A 20436-nucleotide genomic window follows, 5' to 3' on the forward strand; every position below is an offset into this window, starting at 1 on the left:
TATAGGCTTTTTAGAGCCCAGAATCTAGTTCAGAAGCAGTTTACAGCTTTTGCCACTCAGTATTTCCTAACTTTGCCAAAATACAATTTGAAATGCTTGGTTACTTATTTATGGTGATTTATCAGTGTTAGATGCGGAAAACTATATTGCACATATATGGAATATGGAGTATCGGAACATTTTTCTATATAATATCTTCCTTTGGTAAATATGGAATAATTTATTCCACTTACACTTTAATATGTCAAGTGTTTTGCAAAAGTTTGGTTTGACTGCTAGTTTGACGTTGAATAAAATAAAGTAGGCTAAGTGCTCGTACAGTTTCCATTTGAATAAGATATAGCTATATAAATATTTCAGTGTTTGTGGAAGGGAAAGAAAAAGACATTAAAATAACATTAACATCCTTCTCATTATATCACTTTCATCAGTAGAAGAATAAAATTACCAAAAATATTTAGTCACACTTAAATGTATATTATCGTGAACACTACAACTAATGCAACATAGCCTTCTATACTACTTCAAAACCTTATGCACAAAAGACCATCATGACCTTGGAAGTTAAGCTTATAAAACGGGTCAAATCTTCCCACTTAAACCATGAACAAAGAAAATCCTTGAACAAGGCCTTTACAAAAGCGCTAGCATATGCTTTCAAGACACTCATGAATGGCAAAGTTCCAGGTCTTGATGGCCTGTCAGCAGAATAATATCAAGATTTTCAAACCCATCTCCCAAAAACCCTCTAGTAGTCTCTGTTTAAGTCTGTCTGTAGTGATATTATTCTTTTTACCTCTCTCAATTTAGCCATGATCATATAAAGATATAAAGATGCATTTGCACTGCATAATTATCCAGGGGGATTCTCTCAAGATGTTGACAGTAATTTACGAATATGAAAGAAAACCCCACAGAAATATTACAAAGGTGTAATATTGTCAAATATAATAAATTTAGTTTCAATTATGGGTGGAAACTATGACTATGGTGATATGCTGGTACAGTCAATGTCTTGATAACACTTGTCTTATGGCGCCCACTCATGAGAAATATGACTAATGTTGCTGGATGATCATATTAATATGTGTAATATAATTTTCAAAAGAGTACATAGCAAAATATGTAAGAATATAGTTCCAAATAGTGCAATACAGATTATTTCATTGCAATAGAACAGGTGAGAAATTAAAGGGACACTATAGTCACCTGAACAACTTTAGCTTAATGAAGCAGTTTTGGTGTATAGAACATGCCCCTGCAGCCTCACTGCTCAATTATCTGCTATTTTAGAGTTAAATGCCTTTGTTTATGAACCCTAGTCACACCTCCCTGCATGTGACTTGCACATCCTTCCATAAACACTTCCTGTAAAGAGAGCCCTATTTAGGCTTTATTTATTGCAAGTTTTGTTTAATTAAGATTTTCTTATCCCCTGCTATGTTAATAGCTTGCTAGACCCTGCAAGAGCATCCTGTATGTGATTAAAGTTCAATTTAGAGATTGAGATACAATTATTTAAAGTAATTTACATCTGTTTGAAAGTGAAACCAGTTTTTTTTCATGCAGGCTTTGACAATCATAGCCAGGGGAGGTGTGGCTAGGGCTGCATAATCAGAAACCAAATGATTTAACTCCTAAATGACAGTGAATTGAGCAGTGAAATTGCAGGGGAATGATCTATACACTAAAACTGCTTTATTTAGCTAAAGTAATTTAGGTGACTATAGTGTTCCTGTAACTCTTACGTGGACCTCATCACAGTTGATGCAGATTTTTAATTTTCTTAATGTGGTTGTAGAACAACGCATTATGTAGATGTTAATGCTCTGTGTTCACACTATAATGAATATATGTACACAATAAATATCCAAACAAGAGTGCAAACAGTGTAATATATAAAATGACTATATTATATAAATAGGGCACACTGCTACTGAACGTGCTGGTTTGATGGGAGCAGGTGTGACTTACAATCCTTCTAAATGCATTTTATTTATTATACATAATCATGATCACTCCAATCGACTAAACAGTGCCTTTCGTGGATTAGCTGTGACTAGGATTTCTTAGGGTTAAGTTTAGCTAGGGTTAAGGTAAGTTAGGGCAAAGGTTATGGTTAGCTAGGATCAGAGGAAGTTTGTGGTAGGTTTAGCTAGAGCTAGGTTAGGGTTAACTAGAATTAGGGTTAGTTGGGTTTAGGGTTAGCTTAGGTAAGGGTTCGCTAAGCAGTAATGGCTAACCTGGACATCATAAATTGTTTCTAGACTACATTTTCCATGGAGTTCAGCTAGCTTTTGGACTGAGCATGGGAAATGTAGTCCAGAACAAAATTTATGGTGTCAGGGTTAGCCATCACTGAGCTAGTGCTAGTTATGGTTAGGGCTTATTTGCTAGGGTTATATACGGCTAGATAGAGTTAGATATAGTTAAAGTTAGATAACGTTAGATAGGAATAAAAATAGGAAAAATTTGAAATAACATCGAACATTGACACTGGTCAGTATGGGGACACAAATAGTGTGACTTTAACAAATAGCTTATCTGGAAAGAAAGCAGAGAGCTAAGTCAGAACTCAATTCTCCTATGTGACCCTAGAAATAATCCAGAAATCATGGTAAAGGTATGTCTCTGGATAGTGCTGTAATTTGGAAATCCAGCAGAATATTACAACAAAGTAGTAGGATGCAGAAGGCCTATGGAATTGTTGAGCTCCTTCTTACCTTAATATAAGTTGTGCACATTACTGTAGTCCTCCTTCTTACCCTAATAAACTGTACACATTACTGCAGAGCACCTTCTTTCTCTAATAGACCGTGCACATTACTGTAGAGCTCTTTCTTCTCTGAATATAAACTATGCAATATTGCAATTACTTTAGAGCTCCTTCTTACCAAAATACACTGTGCATATAACTGTAGAGCTCCTTCTTATCCTAGTATAATCTATGCACATTACTGTAGAATTCCTTGTAACACTACTATGCACGTGACTGGGAGCAATGCAACTTTCTACTCTTCGGATGCTGATTTTGTTTGACTGTTTTAACTGACCTGAAACTGATGATCTCAGGCAAAGTGAAGAAAAAACTCATAGGACTTCAAAAATCAACAAGATAACGTCATTTGTTTTTTACAGCTGTGCAACAACATACATTCACCATTTCAGTCCCATTACCAAATTTTCTTAATATGTCAAGGTATTTGGACTTAAACATTAGTTATATGCAAATGCACATCTTCTTAAAATAAATTCACTCGTTTGTTTACTTTAAAGCCTTACGAGCACTGACATCCAGTGTCAGTTAGGCAACATTTTTATACTGTACTTTTCTAAATAAACCTATTTCTATGAAAACTGAAGTTTTTGTTTTTTTGTGCCCCACGTCAACTTAAACCTTGTTTAAGCTTGTATATTTGGCCAGTGTTAGCCTTTGAGTTTGACATGCTTGTCCTAAGAGGTATTTATCAAACTTGATAAAGACCTCTCAGGAGGTCAAAATTTTGCTTTTCCTTTTAGATTCAATAAATCTCCTGTGGCTTTAATTATATGAGTGCCTAAAGATTTTTCTTGTTCTCTGGCACAATATTGCTTACTACTGTACTTTAGTTTCTGGTTTGGGGCTTACTACACTTTCTTCTGGGGGGGCTCCCTGTCCCTGGGTTTCCCCCCTTCACTCCCTTTATTTGCATCACGCGGTGTTTTCGCGCATTCAGCGGTTTCTCTCACTGCCGAGTATAGGCTTTCCCCACTGGGTTTCCTTCTCTGAGCCAGCTTCCTCCCGGCTGCGCGTGCCTGTGCACCTGGCAGTGGCTGGATCGCGGTTCCCGTGGCGGTGGCCATCTTGGATCTCGCGTATCGCGAGACCCACGGCCACCATTTTGGGTTTACCGCATGAGTGCCACATCGGGCTCCCACTCCCTGCTACTATCACCCTTTGAGTGCTGCATACCTACCTTCTACTCCAGGGAACTGTTCCAGACTGCTAAACAGAAACTATACCTTCTGGATACTCCTGGCAGGGGTCAATCAGGTCAGTGTGTAGCTCTCTGACAGCTGTGGCCTGCACTATAGGGCTTAATACCCTTTGCATCTGGGGTGAGGCCCCTTTCTATTTGTGCTGCTGAGTGGAGGTCTGCTTTTGCAAACTCTGTATAAGTGGGTGAGGCTCAAATACCAATCTTTGGTTTTCATACTCTGCTGTTTTTTTTTATCATTAGTACTGCTGGTACTGTCACTAATATAGTGAGACTGAGGCCTACAGTTTTGACCCCACGCTTGCCACTGTGCCTTGTTGCCTAGCACCCTTGCGGACTTCCAAGCTATGGTTAACGCAGCTGTAGCTGCATCTATGGAGAAGGCACTTTTAAAAAGGGATGACATTGAATGCCGAACATACTACAGCCTCCATACCCCACAGCTCCCCCTATGACTCGGATTCTGATGCCTCAGATTCCCACGTTAAGGAGGACACCCAACCTATACAAGGGCAAGGCGCCTGCTAAGCGTGCAGGAGTGGAACGGTCTTCATCCTGGAAGTCTGCGCAGTCTAGCGAGGGAAAGATCCGACTGTTGCATTCTCCTCAGGATGGACAACGTATCGGCAGTCCGCTATATCAACCGCCTGGGCGGAGCTTGATCCTGTCTATTGTCGGAAATAACAAAGGAGATATTTGACTTCTGCCTTCTTCGCAATATCTCCCATAGGGTGGAATACTTATCGAGTGAGACAAATCTCATGGCAGACTGGTTCTCTCGTCATTGGCTAGACGGCAGCGACTGGATGCTGGATCCCCAGATTTTCAACGCCCTCTCGAATCTGAGAGGCCCATTTCGATTGGATCTGTTTGCATCACACAGACTTAAACAGACGGACTCCGGACTTCTTCAGCTGGCTCCCAGATCTGGAGAGCAGAGCTGTGGACTCCTTCCTGCAAACGTGGCTGGTCACCGGAGCCTACACGTTTCCCCCTTCGCTATGATAGCAAGGACAATCAAATACCTGAGGATTCAACAAGTATCACTGTTACTCATCACTCCCCTATGGCGGAGTCAACCATGATTTCCAGACCTACTGGCGTTGTCCTGCGAGGATCCTCTCCTGCTACCTTGTTATTCGACTCTCCTAATGGATCAGAAGGGGAAACCCCACCCGTCTTGGCCGATCGTCTACCCCTGTGGGCTTGCACTCTATCCGGGGTGCCTGGCAGATCAACGAACTATCACAGGCTACTAGAGACCTCCTTTGGGATTCATGGGCACCAGGGACGAGACGATGTTATCTCTCTGCGTGGACCTCCTGGTCCACTTGGTGCAGGAACGGAACCTTGATCGGTTTACTGCCCCTATGTCATCCATTTTACACTTTCTGTCTGCCCTTTTATCTTCAGGTCGATCCTATCGATCGATTAATGTTGTGCGTTCTGTGATTTCGGCGGGACACGTCCCATTTCATGGGGTCCAGGTGGGAAAAGACCTGCTGGTATATCGCTTACTGAGGTAAATTTACCTTCAACGACCCCTGTTGTTTTTTACGAGATTGTCCTCCTAATGACATGCTTTCACTTCACCAGCTTTTGGCCAAGTTCACGTTTTTGCTTCACTTCGTCTCCTTCCAGCAGGTTTCGGACGTACGGGCGTTTAATGTCGACACTTTTTCGGAATCTCTGAATGGGATCACTTTTCGGGTTTCCCATTGAACTAAGTCAGACTCGACGTTGGTCTTTTATGCCTTTTTCATCTCCGACCCTCAATTGTGTGTTGTTTCAGCCTTACGGCGTTATGTGGAAGTTACCGCTCCACTACGATCCTCTACCTCTGGACAGTTGCTGGTGTCTTACGTTAGACCTCATAATCCCGTGTTTGCTACTACGCTCGCCAGATGGATCTGATGGGTTTTGTCTCTGGTGGGTGTTCATGTCTCATTCGGAGCTCATTTTGAGCGGGGTGCGGCTGCTTCATCGACTTTCTCTGCGGAATGTCGCTGTCGGATATCTTACGAGGAGCGGACTGGTCTCATGAGACCACGTTTCTGACTTTTTTTTTTCAGTCAGGATCTAATGCGGCATTTTCTCTCCTTTCTTTTTTTTTTTTCATTGGATCAATATTTATTGAGTTTTCAACAAGCATTACAAAGGTCCAAGATGTCCGACAATAACATTGTAACATCAATTATGCCATATCAAGAATTAACAGAAATGGTTGACATCAGGTGGAAGGGTAACAACAGTACACTGGTATTACATACATTTGGATGCATCATCGTGTAATATAACAGTCCTACATTATGTATATCCTCCTGAACTCATAACCACCCCCTCAATGGTCCCAGAATGTCACCAGAATAAACCCTACCCAGGTCCCCTGTGTGTTGGCATATGTACTCAGGTCTTTGGAACTGTCATATTACTGTATCGAGTTGGGTTTCGTGGGGAAATGGAGATTAAATCAAACTTAAACTAAAACATAAAACTACAAACTTATGTTGGCAATGCACAAGTTATGCAAAAGGACCCATTTAGTGCCCAGGAGTTTGGTACCCCAGACTAGCCCCGCCATGGTCATCCTTTCATACCATCTGGTTCGCATCCTCCATTGGAGGGCTACCATCATCACTTACACTCCTCCTATCCCCATAGGTGTCCCAGACTGAATCCCATTTTGCCCATTTTTTATCATATTTTTGGTCATGTTAGTCAACCTGTGGGTCATTTCTTAATTTATTTATTTATAAAATAATTTACCAGGAAAGATACATTGAGATTTCTCTCGTTTTCAAGTATGTCCTGGGTATATTCTGGTCTTATTAAGTTTTTCTAGGACCACAGCCAGAGGTAGGGCCTGTTTGTTGTTCCAAAAGGATGCAATGCTACTCTTTGCAGGTATCAGCATGTGTATAATTGTTGACCTGATCGCCTTGGTATATACCCTTGGGAGTATATGTAAGATATACGGTGCAATAGACAGTGGCATGTCCACCCCTGTCATGGTGAGAATCAACCTTTTGATCAGCAGTCAGACAGGTTGGAGTACCTTGCATGACCAAAACATGAGACCTATCAAACCCTTCTCATCTCCACATCTCCAACACCTGGGTGCCATACTAGCATATATATATGTGAAAGCCTTTGAGGGGTCATCCACACTTGATAAGTCGCCTCTAATTGTTCCATGCCTCTAGTAGATGCTTTTGGTTGTATGAACTCTTTGTATGTGTCTCTGAGCATCCTGAAGGGCTCTGGAACAGGCCGTTAACGGTTTCCTGCCAGGCTTCCTCCCCACCCACAACAGTACAAAGTCGCCCATGAGGGACTGATCTGGTTGTGGGCCTGTGAACTCCTGAACCATGTATTTAACTCTCAAATATGTGAAGAGTTCCCTGTTGGGTAATGTGAAAGCCTGTTGCAGTTTGGGGAATGGCATTAACCCTGAGTCCCTGAACATTTGTTCTATTTTCTGTATCCCCGCATTGATCCACGGTTGGATCTGCAGATCCGCAGTGTGCTAGTGCAAGCATTGTAACGGGACATGCCATAATGGGTTGTTTGGAGTCAGCAAAACACTAGCCCTTCTCCTCCAAGTCTGAAGAGATAATATGGTGGTGGGCATCAGCTCCATTTGAGTTGAGCAGGCGTTTTCTCTCCTTTTTCAGAATTAAAAATGGAAAATATGAAGCCTCCTGTCATGTTGTAAAATAGAAGATTATGCTAGCTTGAGTGTACTTATAATCTTAATTTTAGTCATGACAGGAGGCGAGTATGGGGTTTTTCCTTTTGTTTTCTTCATGTAACTTTGTGTCTCCTGTCTTACTTACATGGCTTTCTTTCCATTAATTCTTTCCTCTTCAGTGGTCTATTTCCCTGTCTTGTTTGTATTCTGATTATATGTTTGCATGAGTAAGATATAGTTTTTGGTTTAATTAGGATGTTTCCATTTATACCTAGTTAGATTTGTATATGTATTTTAATATCTTCAATCGATTTATGGGTTGCTTCTTTGTTTTTCATCGTCTTCGGACTAGTGTCTAACCTATTTCATGTTCTTTTTTCAGTTAAATTTGTTGCGGGACTCTGGTTCGTTTTCAGTCCTGGTTTATTTGGATTATTGTTCTTTTGTTGGTTGATACCTGATGTTCCTGTTACTGTTATGAACTTTATCCATCTGTGATGTTGCTTTCTGAAAGAGGAGGAGCTTAAGTCACTGATTTGATTGCAATTTGATTGGTTCTTGTTAATGTTTTATCTTTTCTGCTGTGGAGTTAGTAAAGAGAGTTTATGCAAAATACTCGCCTCCTGTCATTACTAAAATTAAGATTATAAGTACACTAAAGCTAGCGTAATCTTCAATAAACACTAAATAATATACTACAGAGATACACGACAACTCCCCCTGGCTACAGAATCATTCTACTGTGAACAGAAAGCACAGAATACTTGTTCCTATATATATATGCCTTCTGCCAAAAAATCCTGATATGCAACAAATACATCGCTTGTTAAGATCTAGACGAGGCATCTTAGTATACATTGCAGTACTCTTAGTTTTTCTCTTTCACACATTCAGTTTTTCAGTTCGTGTTCATATTATATTTTGAAATGTCTGTATATCTCCTTTACAATGTTTTTGTAAAGCCTCTAAATTTATTTTATCGCTATATAAATAATAAAATAATAATAATAATCGATGAATTCTAGGTTAATAAAAAAATATCGAATTTTGATAATCCTTTCCTTTACTTCGATGCTTTATTTTGAAATGTGTGCCTAAATTCTACTGCTTATTCAAGAGCATGATCCATGATGACACAATATATACTATATTAACTATGCCCCCCCCCACCCATGGTGCTATCTTATTTCACTCTTCATTTCCTCCTCCACGTCTGAAATGTCCATAGAAAAGTGAAATCTGCCACCTTGTTCCTTTTCATAATGTTCAATAAATTATCACCAAGTGTGACGAAAGTAACCTTGTCACTGGCGTTTGGAGGGGCCTGTTTGCCAGCCTCCTACCCTGTGACGAACTGAACCTTGTCACGGGTTCTTGGAGGGGCCTGCCTTGGAGGTAGTCTTACCTCAGGACTATGGGCCCTGCAATATACCTTGCCCAATGCACGTTAAAAGGCTACGTTCATGTGAAGTATGTACTTTTGTACTCTAGACAGAGAGACTGACTGTTAGTCCTAATTCTCTGGAACTGTTTTGGGCATGGTGGGTCCAAAATAAGACTTCCAGGAAATTCCTGAAGCCCTGAACTGATCTGAGTGATTTTTGGATATGTTGGTCACCCAGATCAGGGCTATCAGGGGTTTTATGTATTTTTAGGGTACTTTTAGGGTGTTTTTAAAAAGTCTGTTTTTTTCTGTGCTTGGAGATAATTGGATTAGAACAGTACAGTTCCTGATTCAATCATCTGCAGAGGCAGAGGGATTTTGTGTTAGGGATTAAGGGAGGGATTTTGTGTTAGTATATGGGCGTGTCATGCATTTAACCATTGTTGGTATTGGTCTGTGACTTAGTGCTGCAGTTCCCCACTGCATATAAGGTCAGTGGTGGCTGCCATTAAACAGAATGCTTTACCCCTTCATGAAGTCTTGGCTCATGTTTGGGGGATTGGAGAACTACATACACTCTGGGTATTGCTATATCACAATATGGTGCTCGCAAGTACTAGGAAGCAGCGATTGGCGGAGGTTCCCGTTCGGGGTGCCAGGCGGTCCGTCACACCACGTTATCTATTTTGTTTTCAACATCTTTCTGTCCTGATTTTTTTTTTTTTGCAGATGCAGAGAAATTGTACCCTCTTCAGGAGTTAATAATACTTTTACAAATTTTATTTGCAAAAAATATCACGTGTTTATGCAATAAACATGGAATTGTCAGGAATTTTGCAATATTCTATCAAAATAGTCTAGCTGGAAAATTCCTCAGTTGAAAAATTTCCTTCTCCTTCTCAATTCCTTGTGCAGTAAATAAACCCAATTGATAGATCCATAAGATACTTTACTTCACTGTTAAATGTGTCTGGAAACTTCTGTATTTTTTTTTTCTTTCTTCCATCCATTTGCCTATACATATTGAAAGATCTCCTAGCAATCTGATGTGTCTTGGTTAAAACTGTCAACAATTGTGTGGCATAATAAGTAACGTTTCAGCAACATTAGATTGCATTCATATAACAGTTCTAATTTATATTATGGTAGATAAAAAATAACTTAGTAGATAAGCCCCAGTTAACACTGGTGACTAACTACCACAGTTAAATGCTGAGACCTGGTATGGATACCCTAACCACTATGTCACTGCAAGAAATAACCGCCACCTGCGGTTAAACAAATAAATAAAAGTTGAGTGCCTATTGAATATACAATAGTGTTTGCAGGACTATGTGGAGATGGTATTTAACGGTAGCTTAAATATGTATTTCACAAAGTGGCAATATTCTGCATAAAATGTATCAGCTAATTGTATCTTTTCTTCCCATATTGTGGTAAGAAGAATATAAAATAGCTAAGTAAATGATCTAGTAAAGGTTCTATTAATTAAATAAACCAATACACTATAAGGTAAAATATAGTAGGTAGGAAAAATAAAATATCCCACTGTAGTAGAAATTCAAGGTGCTGGGTTAATTATATCGTGTAGTCGACAGATTTCTTTAAAATATAAAGGATTTTATTCACATCAATTAACTGTCTAAAACGTACACACTTGACATAAAAAAACAACAATTAAATTCCCAATGTGAAGAGCAGTTGCTAACAAGTCTACAGTCTGAGGGTCCAAAAGATGTAAATCACTCTCTCACCGGCCGGATGAAATCGAGTATAGACTTCCTCGTGCTGTATGAGAACTTGCTGCCAGCCGCGTGCGTTCCACTGCAGCTCTGGATGCGTTCCAACCTGCTCTCCTGGAAATTAGTGCAGAGTGCCGTCTTACGCGTTTCGTGATCATAAGATCACTTCATCAGAGGATGGCAATCTCGGTTCTCCCTTCTGTTATATACTGTCTGGTCTCATTACACAGTTAGAATATTAACCCTTCATCACCTAATAGGTTACTAAAAAAAAATCGAAATTCTACTACATAAATTTTCACTCTTCATCTTCAAAATATACAAATGTAAATTGCACTTTAACATGATGTCCACAATAGGATAATAATGATTAAATGAATAATATCATTATATTCAAAACATCATATTAAAAAAGAGGAAACATTTGCTAAACTATTATATACTATCTAATCTCATTATACAGATCAAGTATTAACCCTTTATCTCCTAGTATATTACTATTGGAAACGAAATGCTACTATATGAACTTCACTTTGCATCTTCAAAGTATAAAGGTAGATACAACTTAAGCATAATTAATTTAATTTAAACTATGAAAGTATAAGTAAATACTGTCATTTCATTTTAAAAGAGAAAACTTTTGCTTCATATAAAACTACATTAGTACTTTTTAAAAACAGTGAACCATAACATTTAATTAAATATAAATAAGTCATATTTCTTTAAAATTGTATTGTATAATATTTAAACTATAAAATCAACTTTATCATTCTATCTTTGGATATCTTATTCTCCTTGGAGGAATTTTCTGAAAAACATAAAATTTTTCGTTAATGTTCTAACACATAAAAAAATCGTCATATTAAAGAACTTGGTAATAGCCATATAAACTGGGTTCTTGTGTTCCCAATCCACAATAGGTTCCCTATCAATTATCGTATTCTTTCATATATATTATTAAATCAAAATTTATCTTCTTATATAAAAAAAAAAAAGAGAGGGTTTTAAATAGGAGGGAGGAGTATACTAAAGGAATGCATTCAATTCGAAATCTGTTTAAACCTAATGGTTCAAGACTATTGAGTTTGAAAATCCATTGTGCTTCAATTTTATCCAGAGCTTTCTCTGGGTCTCCTCCTCTCCAATGTACATTCACTTTTGCGATGGCTTGAAAAATGAGACCTGTTGGATTATTGGAGTGGTGGATAGAAAAATGCCTCGAGAGATTATGGGTACTTAATCCCTTCTTAATGTTACGGATGTGTTCCCCTAGCCTTATTTTAAACTTTCTTTTAGTTCGTCCTACATAGTGTCTTCCACATGGACATATCAAAAGGTAGATAACCCCACTGGAATTGCAATTAAAATTTGTTCTAATTTTAAAATCCTCATCCCCTTTCATATTTTGAAATTGTTTCATTATTGATGCTTGGGTTGGGTTGTTTCTACATCCCAAACATTTACCACATTTGTGGAAACCCATGTCTTCCGAATTGCCATTCTGTTGTCTTACTTCTTTTAGTGTTGGGGCTAGCATTGTTTTAAGATTTGGTGCACGTGAGTAAATCACTCTGGGTTTCTCTTCCAATATTGTGCTTAATATGTTATCCCCCCCCGAGGGGGCGGAGCCATGCAGCCAACTCGAGCGGACGCATGTTTGATGAGCTCCGGGACGAAACAACACAAAACGGCGAAACGAGAACGGTTTTCCTTGCTAAAACGAGCAAAACAACGCCTATACCCACAATGGGTCGACGGTCCAAAAAACCCAAGGCAGACAAACCCGCTGAAGGCAGGAATATCGAGGAATACCTCTGCCGGGCGCAGGGAGCTTATGGCCCCAAGATGGCCGCCGACTCAGACGATAACACTGACTCTTCCGAGGAGATATTACAAAGCAGAAGCGCGGCGGATTTAATACTTCCACCACAGCTCTTACGGGCCCCGCAGAGCATGCAACCAATGCCTGTGACGGCAGCTGTGCTGAGAGACATGCTAGCCGACCTCCAAAAAACGCTACAAGCCGACATGGCCATGATCCGGACTGACCTTTCAGGCCTGGTTGGAAGACTGACCACCGTGAAGACGGTGTCAGACAGCCACACAAAGTCAATAAAGACACTAGAAGTGGAGGTACAGGCCCTAAAGAAGCAACAAGCCACCCTGGAACAACGCTTTGCGCAAACGGAAGATGCCAGGCGCCGCACAAACGTCAAAGTGCGCGGCTTCCTGAGGATATACCTAACGGGGAGCTGCTGCACCTTATGAGAAGGTTGGTGGAATCCCTCTTACAGCCCAAGCAAGCAAAAACCATAACCTTTGAGGGGGTATTTCGCATACCGAAGCCGAGAGGAGCCCCAGCACTAGCATCTAGGGATGTGGTGGTTCGCTTCCACTCCCTCAGAGATAAAATGCTGATACTAACTGCACTGAAAGGAGCCTCACCCTATGTCTTCGAGAACATGAAGCTCTCGTTTTATGCAGACCTCACCGGGGACACCATGATGTGGAGAAAGTCCATGCAACCCCTCACAAGCCAACTTAGAGCCCTGGTTGGAGATCACCGCGGATACTCCAAATACAGCGGGGTGACATGATCTACTTGGTGCAAACCCTGCAACAAGCAGTTGACCTACTGGACACCCTGGGACTCCCAAGAGACTCTCTCACACCACCCGCAACGAGGGGGGGCTCCACGACACAGCACCCGCGGAACCTGACTCGGACCAAGCAGGCAACAGCAATCAAGGCACGAGCCATTACAGTGGCCCCCACATGTAGCATGGAACCAGCCTAATGGGCATCAGACTGTTACCACCACACAGCTTACTCCTCTAAAGGCAGCCGACTCAATGGTGTTTAGCGCCATACTACCTGGTTAAATAGTTATGTTTATTTTTAAGTTGTTTTCGTTTGGGTCTTAGGATCCCACAAAGCTTTACTGTATGTTTTGTTTTTTACTTAATTCTCCTGACAAGCAGAGTTAGTCTGCGGATAATCCGGCCCCTAACCCCCGCCTCTGCACCACTACAACACCCGTGGGAATCGGCAGAGGCGTACTTCATCACAAGTGCTAGGTGCCCACTGTCACACGTAACTCCATAGCTTAGACTAGAACACCGGACAGGGCACGGGCACCCTTTCCTAACTTATAGCCTCTAATGCGAGACGACACTCTTCAAGCTGCCCTAAGATTTAACATCCCTTAAGTCACTCACTCAATTTTAACTGGTCTATTGGCCTCATAGCGAGGGCTCCCAAACACACACACCAGAGCATTGACGTAGATGAGCCCCATCACAGGGGTTACTCCCCTCGCACATATGGGTCAAGACCACACACGCTGGAACAACCATGCAAGATATCCACGGTTACTATACACATAGACACTAAGGCACACCAGCCAGACATCTCTCCTGAGCTATTTAACTACTGCTACTAAAGGCTGGAGCTTAGCTACTTGTTAAAAATGTAATAACTAAAATGTGCGCTCAATCATACTAACGTGTACATATTGACATCTGTATATGCTGTTGTGGCAAATTGTTGAAAATCTGTACCCACCCAATGAAAAATAAAGAATTAAAAAAAAAAAAAAATGTTGTCCCCCTTTAAAAGCTTCCAATGTTTATTCAGAATTTTTTTCACTTTTCCTGCTTGATTACTAAACTGAGTTATAAATGCCGGGGTCTCCATATTCAATTCACATGGTTCTTTTCTCCTTTCTAGGGTTTCTTGTCTTGGCAGGTTAAGGGCCTTCTCCATAGCACTAATCAATCTCTCTTCTTTATATCCTTTCTTCATAAATTGCGTTTTCATCTTCTCCATTTGGTCCTTACAGATATCCAATTCAGTACAGTTACGCCTAATATGTCTAAATTGTCCATAGGGGGTATTATCAAGCCACGTCCTTTTGTGATGGCTGTCTGAAGGGATAAAACTTTTGTAATTGACGGATTTGTTAAAAGTTTTAGTAAAAAGCATCTCTTCTTTTATGTATATCTCTAAGTCCAAAAATTCCACTGAGGTTTGAGAATGGGTAAAAATAAATTTTAAATTGTATGGATTAAAATTTTAATATTTCTTAAAATCTTCAAGTGAGGATAGACTTCCTTCCCAGATAAAAATACAATCATCTAATATAAATATAATTCTAAATTAAACACAAGTGCTGTAAGTTCTGAATGAATATGATTTTTTTTTTCCATGTTTGCTGTGTGACTCACAACCAGGGAACATGTAGCTAGGGCTGCATAAAGAGAAATGAAAATTATTTAACTCCTATATGGCAGAGAATTGAGAAATGAGGGGCATTAAGAGGTTTTGGTGCTTAGAGTACCCTCTTATCCTAAATCATGTACGAGTTGGTCATTATTTTGTATATTTGTTCTTACTGTGTAACACATATGAAATTTGATGTATCCTCTTAGATGTTCTCCCAAGTGTCACCGTCCATCACTTCCCACAGGACTGCCTCCCATTTATTATTGTATCAAAGTGTACCCTTCTCATTAGAACAGCACATATATGGCTGTGAAGGCAAGTAATTAATTATTTTCGAGTAGCTGCAGAAGAACATAACCCCTTGAACCTAGTGTGCTTGGCTTTTCCATGAAGGTGAATGATCCTCTGCAGATTAGCAAAGGGACCATAGAGCCTTCCATTAAATGATGTAATTTATCTTGCACCCTAGCATATTCTGTTCCACAGAATCACTGCCAGAAAGGCCCCATAGCAGTCAATAGATGATATTTAGCATCTGAATTTCATTTGTGGCAGCTGGTAACCCCATGTCACTACTTGGGAAATGTTGCAGCCTGGAAACAGCCAGTATTCCCTAACTGTAGTAGAAGGCACAGTAATGAGTAGCGGCTCGTCATAAGAAAGTCAATGTTAGCTTTAAATCCCTTGTGACTACAAAATGCTTAATAGATTTAAATAATATAATCAGTAGATGTAGGTTTGCCATACTACATGAAGTGCAGAGACGACCCTATAGATTCTAATAAGATCTTTGAAGCTTTAAAATCACATAACTATCATTTAACTTTGGTGATTTTGCTCATCCCCACTTTAACTAAGTGTATTTTGTAGATTTTATAAATTATTGAATTAAACATATTTATTCTTTGTGATCAGTTAATACATTGTTTAACACAGATCTGCACACCAATAAAGCAATCAGACTTGCTTTTCCCACAGAAATCTCAAATTTGCAGTGATGTTACTACTGCAATGGACTCTGGGTGGGTATATGTAAATTATGTCTTGACTATCTACCTACTTCAGGTGGAAGGGGTCTTCAATCACTTTTTCCACCACCGTAATTGGTTTGTCCTTCATTGTGATCAATTACACTTTATTAATCAGAAACAAGTGCACAAGAAGAATATTGAAAATTAGTGACAAATGTCCACAAATTTGCATAGTGTTACATAATGTATGTTTAACTACATGTTACTTATAAAATGTAACACTTTTGTTTTTCCCTTGTTTGACTCTCACAGCTATATGAAATATTTTCATGTTAGAACTGTAATCTACTACTTCATAATTCGTATTTAACAGTTATTTTTGATTTTCTATTTGTGAAGGAGGTTGACGCATTTGGGATGTTTACAGTATTTAGTACACATGATGCCAGTGAAAATATGGTAATGCTCTAATTGTTACCTTTGTACAGTTTGGACGTACTGAGGTGATCGATAATTCTCTGAACCCAGATTTCGTTCGAAAATTCATCTTGGATTATTTCTTTGAGGAGAAGCAAAACCTTCGATTTGACTTGTGAGTCATGATTAGTGTTTGTGTTGCCTATGTGAATCTTTGATGTCGGAATAGTCATCAACTTTTTTTTCTACAGTTGTATTAATTCCTTAAGAACACAGGGAATTGGCCAACTTTTTAACCAAAATAAAACCTAGAATTTGTGCTATGTGTTTGTTTCACCATAGTTAAATTATCGATTAATTATTTTAATATCCTATATATTCAACATTAAGTGTCAAGATTCAATTATCAGTTTTGATTGTTAACTGCCTCTTAAGTCTAGGATCTAAAATAATTTTTGGTACTTAACACTAAACCTCTACACCCACACCCAACCTTATACCAACCCTAATCCTTACCCTAGGGTTGCACTAACTACAACTATATACCAACCCTAACAATATCCCTTTACCCTATACTTTCCATAATCCTATAACATCTCTAGCTGTTATCTTACTCTAGCACTACTCTTACCCAACCTAACCCCAAATCCTTCTTCTTTAGGAGAGCGAAGGAGGAAGGGACTAGGGAGACTGTAGGCTCCTCCTGCGAGCATGCTGGTCTGAGCGTTGCCGTGCCTTACTGGCAGTGCTCTGACGTAGTGTTCAGTGTGTGGGAGGAAAGGATAAAAAAGCAGCCTGCAGCCGGAGGAGGCTGCAGGCTAAAGCTCTTTACTCACCACTGGACTATCACGGCTGGCAGTGTCCCCCCCCATCACTAGTAAGAAGGGGAGGGACATAGAGCATTTTTACTTTTAACTAAAAGTAATAATATAATTTTCTCTCCCTGATCACCTCCCCCCCCCCACACACACACACAGAGCACCCCTTACACACACATCACTCCTCACACGCACTGCACCCCTTACACACACAGGATCCCGCACACATACAGCATCCCTTACATGCATGCACGCACGCACACACACACACACACAGCACCACTAACACAAACACACACAGCACCCCTTACACAAACACACAAACACCCCTGACACATTCTCTGAACCCCTCACACACTATATCGCTCACACACACAGCAACCCCCACATGTATTCAGCAGTCTGTAAATGTATTCAACAGTCTCTGTGTGTGTATTTGGCAGTCTGTGTATGTTTTCAGTAGTCTGTGTGTATGTATTCAGCAGTCTGTGTATTTAGTAGTGTGTACTGTGTGTATTCAGCAGCAGGGCCGTCTTTAATATTTATTGGACCCTGAGCAAACATTTGCTTGGACCCCCTGGACCCTGTCTCCCCTCTCTTCCCCCACTATCTGGCATGCAATCACTCCCTTAACCCCAACGCAGTGATGGAACTAAAGTAGAAAGAGCCCTGGTGTAAGACATTTTGGGGTCCACGAATCTCAAGGTTGGCCAAAAGGTAGTTTTGCAACTAGCCGTGCAACTCCAATAAAGCTTTGACAACTGGAGCTCTCCAATTTTCCTATGCTGCATGATTGTATGTAGCACTGAGCCGTGTTTGTTTGTGTGTTTGAATGTAAGCATGTTTTTGTATAGATCATGTTTGTGTGAATGGGGTGTGTTTGTATGAGGTGTTGGAGTTTGAATTCAAGCATGCATTTATGTGTAGTGTTGGTATTTAAATGTAGTGGTATGTTTATATATACTTTTGGTGTTTAACACAGAGGTGTGTTGGTATGTAGTGTTGACGTTTTACTGCAGGATGTGTTTGTATGTAGTGTTGAAGTTTGTATGCAGTGCTGGTGTTGAATTCTGAGATATATGAACATGTTGGAAGTAGCCAAAATACAGTTATTAATGAAAAACATAAAATATCCACAATGCATTTTACCAACAAGGCTTTATCAAGTGGAAATAAAAAGTGTAACCTGGCAGGTAAGGATTTATATAGGGAATACAAACATATCAATTTTGAATTTGGCACCTAAATTACATAATTGGTGTATTTGTGACATTTTTTAAATTGGTATATAAACAATATAGTGAATAGATCCCTATTGGAGGGGTCTGATTGGGAAAATTGAATGTAAAAACAAAGCTTTTAACTGTCTTCAATTTACATATAAAGGGGGTCACGTGGTGAGCGGCCATTTTGTGTGACTGCGCAAAATAAATAATGGGAATTGTAGTGCGGGCCGTCTCAGAGCCCAAAATATAAAAAGACGTTCTCAGAGCCCAGTCGTGGCAAAGCTGATCCATCTAAGGGATGCTTCTCAATCGTGTCATAAGCTGGGGGGCCGTCTCAATAGGAAATGGAAAGATGTAGGCTAGCCTGTCGCAGGGTGACGGCCGCCATGTTTTTGGAGTCCGAAATGGAACGAAAGCAAGGGGAGATCACAGAAATTAATGACCTTAATGACAAACGTATGCCTTTTATTGAAACTCAGGTCTATAAACAGAATTCTATTTTAATACAGAATAAAATTGAAAAGGCTGAGATGGACACCAAACACATAATAGTCAAAAAACATATCAGAGATAAACAAGACTACTCTAACAACCAAGTCAGAACATACAATCTAAATAAAAAAACTCTGAATCCTCTACTTACAATAGCACAAACAACAATTACCGTAACTAAGGGAGAGCAGAGGTTCACAGTTCCCGACACAATTCAAATTATTTTGAAAATAAGTCATATCAGGCCCCTCACTACATCCCACTAGATTTAACCAACAAAGATACACAAAAAGCCACCACATGAACCAACCGCAAATTCAGTAAAGGAAAAACTGCCCATCACCACAAATATACTATAAAATATCACACTACATCCCCAAAAAACAAATGTCATCACCCAATTATCCAAACCATCCTACACTAAAAACAACCCAAATGACCACTTATGAGCCTTTCTACATAAAGAATAGATACCCATGAGATCACCCCTAGACCACAAAAGCCAAGATACTTATAAAAATTACGAATACACTAATCATATCAAGTCCCCCATTAATTACAACCACCCCAACAGATACCAGCTATTATCTGTAGACTCACAAGTTTAAAATGAGGAGAATTTTTTAAAGATAAGAACCCATGCAAATCCTCTTATACAAACACCCTGTCACCAAGAGTGAAAAAGAGAATTTAAAGTATAGAGGAAGGAGAGGGGGAAGAAGACTACAAGAGAAAACGACTTCAAAGACATTAACCCACTAAAATGAGAAAGAACATGGAATTTTTAACTTATCCGAAAAAAGTTTTCACTTCTACCCAGATTTCAGTTTTAATTAAGGGCCCAAAATTTACCCCTACAAATCCTTCTAAACATTTTCAAGCGTTTTTAGACATCAAGAAATTTGTGAGAAAAGCCACATTAAAAAGATTTTTTTGTCAGTAAATCTAATGCACCTGACACTTTAAACAACACCACCAACACCCCTATTGACACTCCCTGCCATACAACATCACTTGAACCTTCAGTGGTAACAACTAATTTTTTAAAAAAAATTCTAATATTTACCCATCAAGTTTTAAGTGCAGCCCCATAGAGGTGTCTGAAAAATTTGTTTTAACAGATCTAAATTAAACAAAAAACAGACATATCAATACCACAACCTTTCACATAAGGAACAGACAGCATTAAGAGAGCTACAGGAAGATCAAAACATTGGCATTAAGCCAGTAGATGAAGGGGGAAGGGGGAGGGGAGTTAGTTATACTTTCCATAACTATGTACATAAATAAAGCACAAAGACAACTTAACGATTCAAATGTTTATGGCAAATTTTATAACATGACAGGAGGCTTCGTATTTGCTTTAGTCTCTCTTTACTAGAACTCCACAGCAGCACAGAAAAACAACCAATCAGAAAAAAGTTAGGTACTATAAACCCCCCTTCCCATTGCATCATTTCCTCTTTCTTTGCTGCTCCGCATCAGTACAGGTCA

At 39.6% G+C, this 20436-nt stretch overlaps 1 protein-coding gene across 2 annotated transcripts in view; it reads left to right on the plus strand.

Moving 5' to 3' along the window:
- Positions 1 to 20436, plus strand: part of CPNE5 (copine 5) — a 417182-nt gene that overhangs the window by 225557 nt on the left and 171189 nt on the right. For both annotated transcript variants that reach the window (XM_063453199.1, XM_063453200.1), the window contains exon 4: positions 16478 to 16581. In XM_063453199.1, coding sequence (XP_063309269.1) covers positions 16478 to 16581 — 104 coding nt within the window. The remainder of the gene's footprint in view (positions 1 to 16477; positions 16582 to 20436) is intronic.

This window comes from Pelobates fuscus, chromosome 1, assembly GCF_036172605.1.
Source record: "Pelobates fuscus isolate aPelFus1 chromosome 1, aPelFus1.pri, whole genome shotgun sequence".
In the NCBI taxonomy this organism is placed as follows: Eukaryota; Metazoa; Chordata; class Amphibia; order Anura; family Pelobatidae; genus Pelobates; species Pelobates fuscus.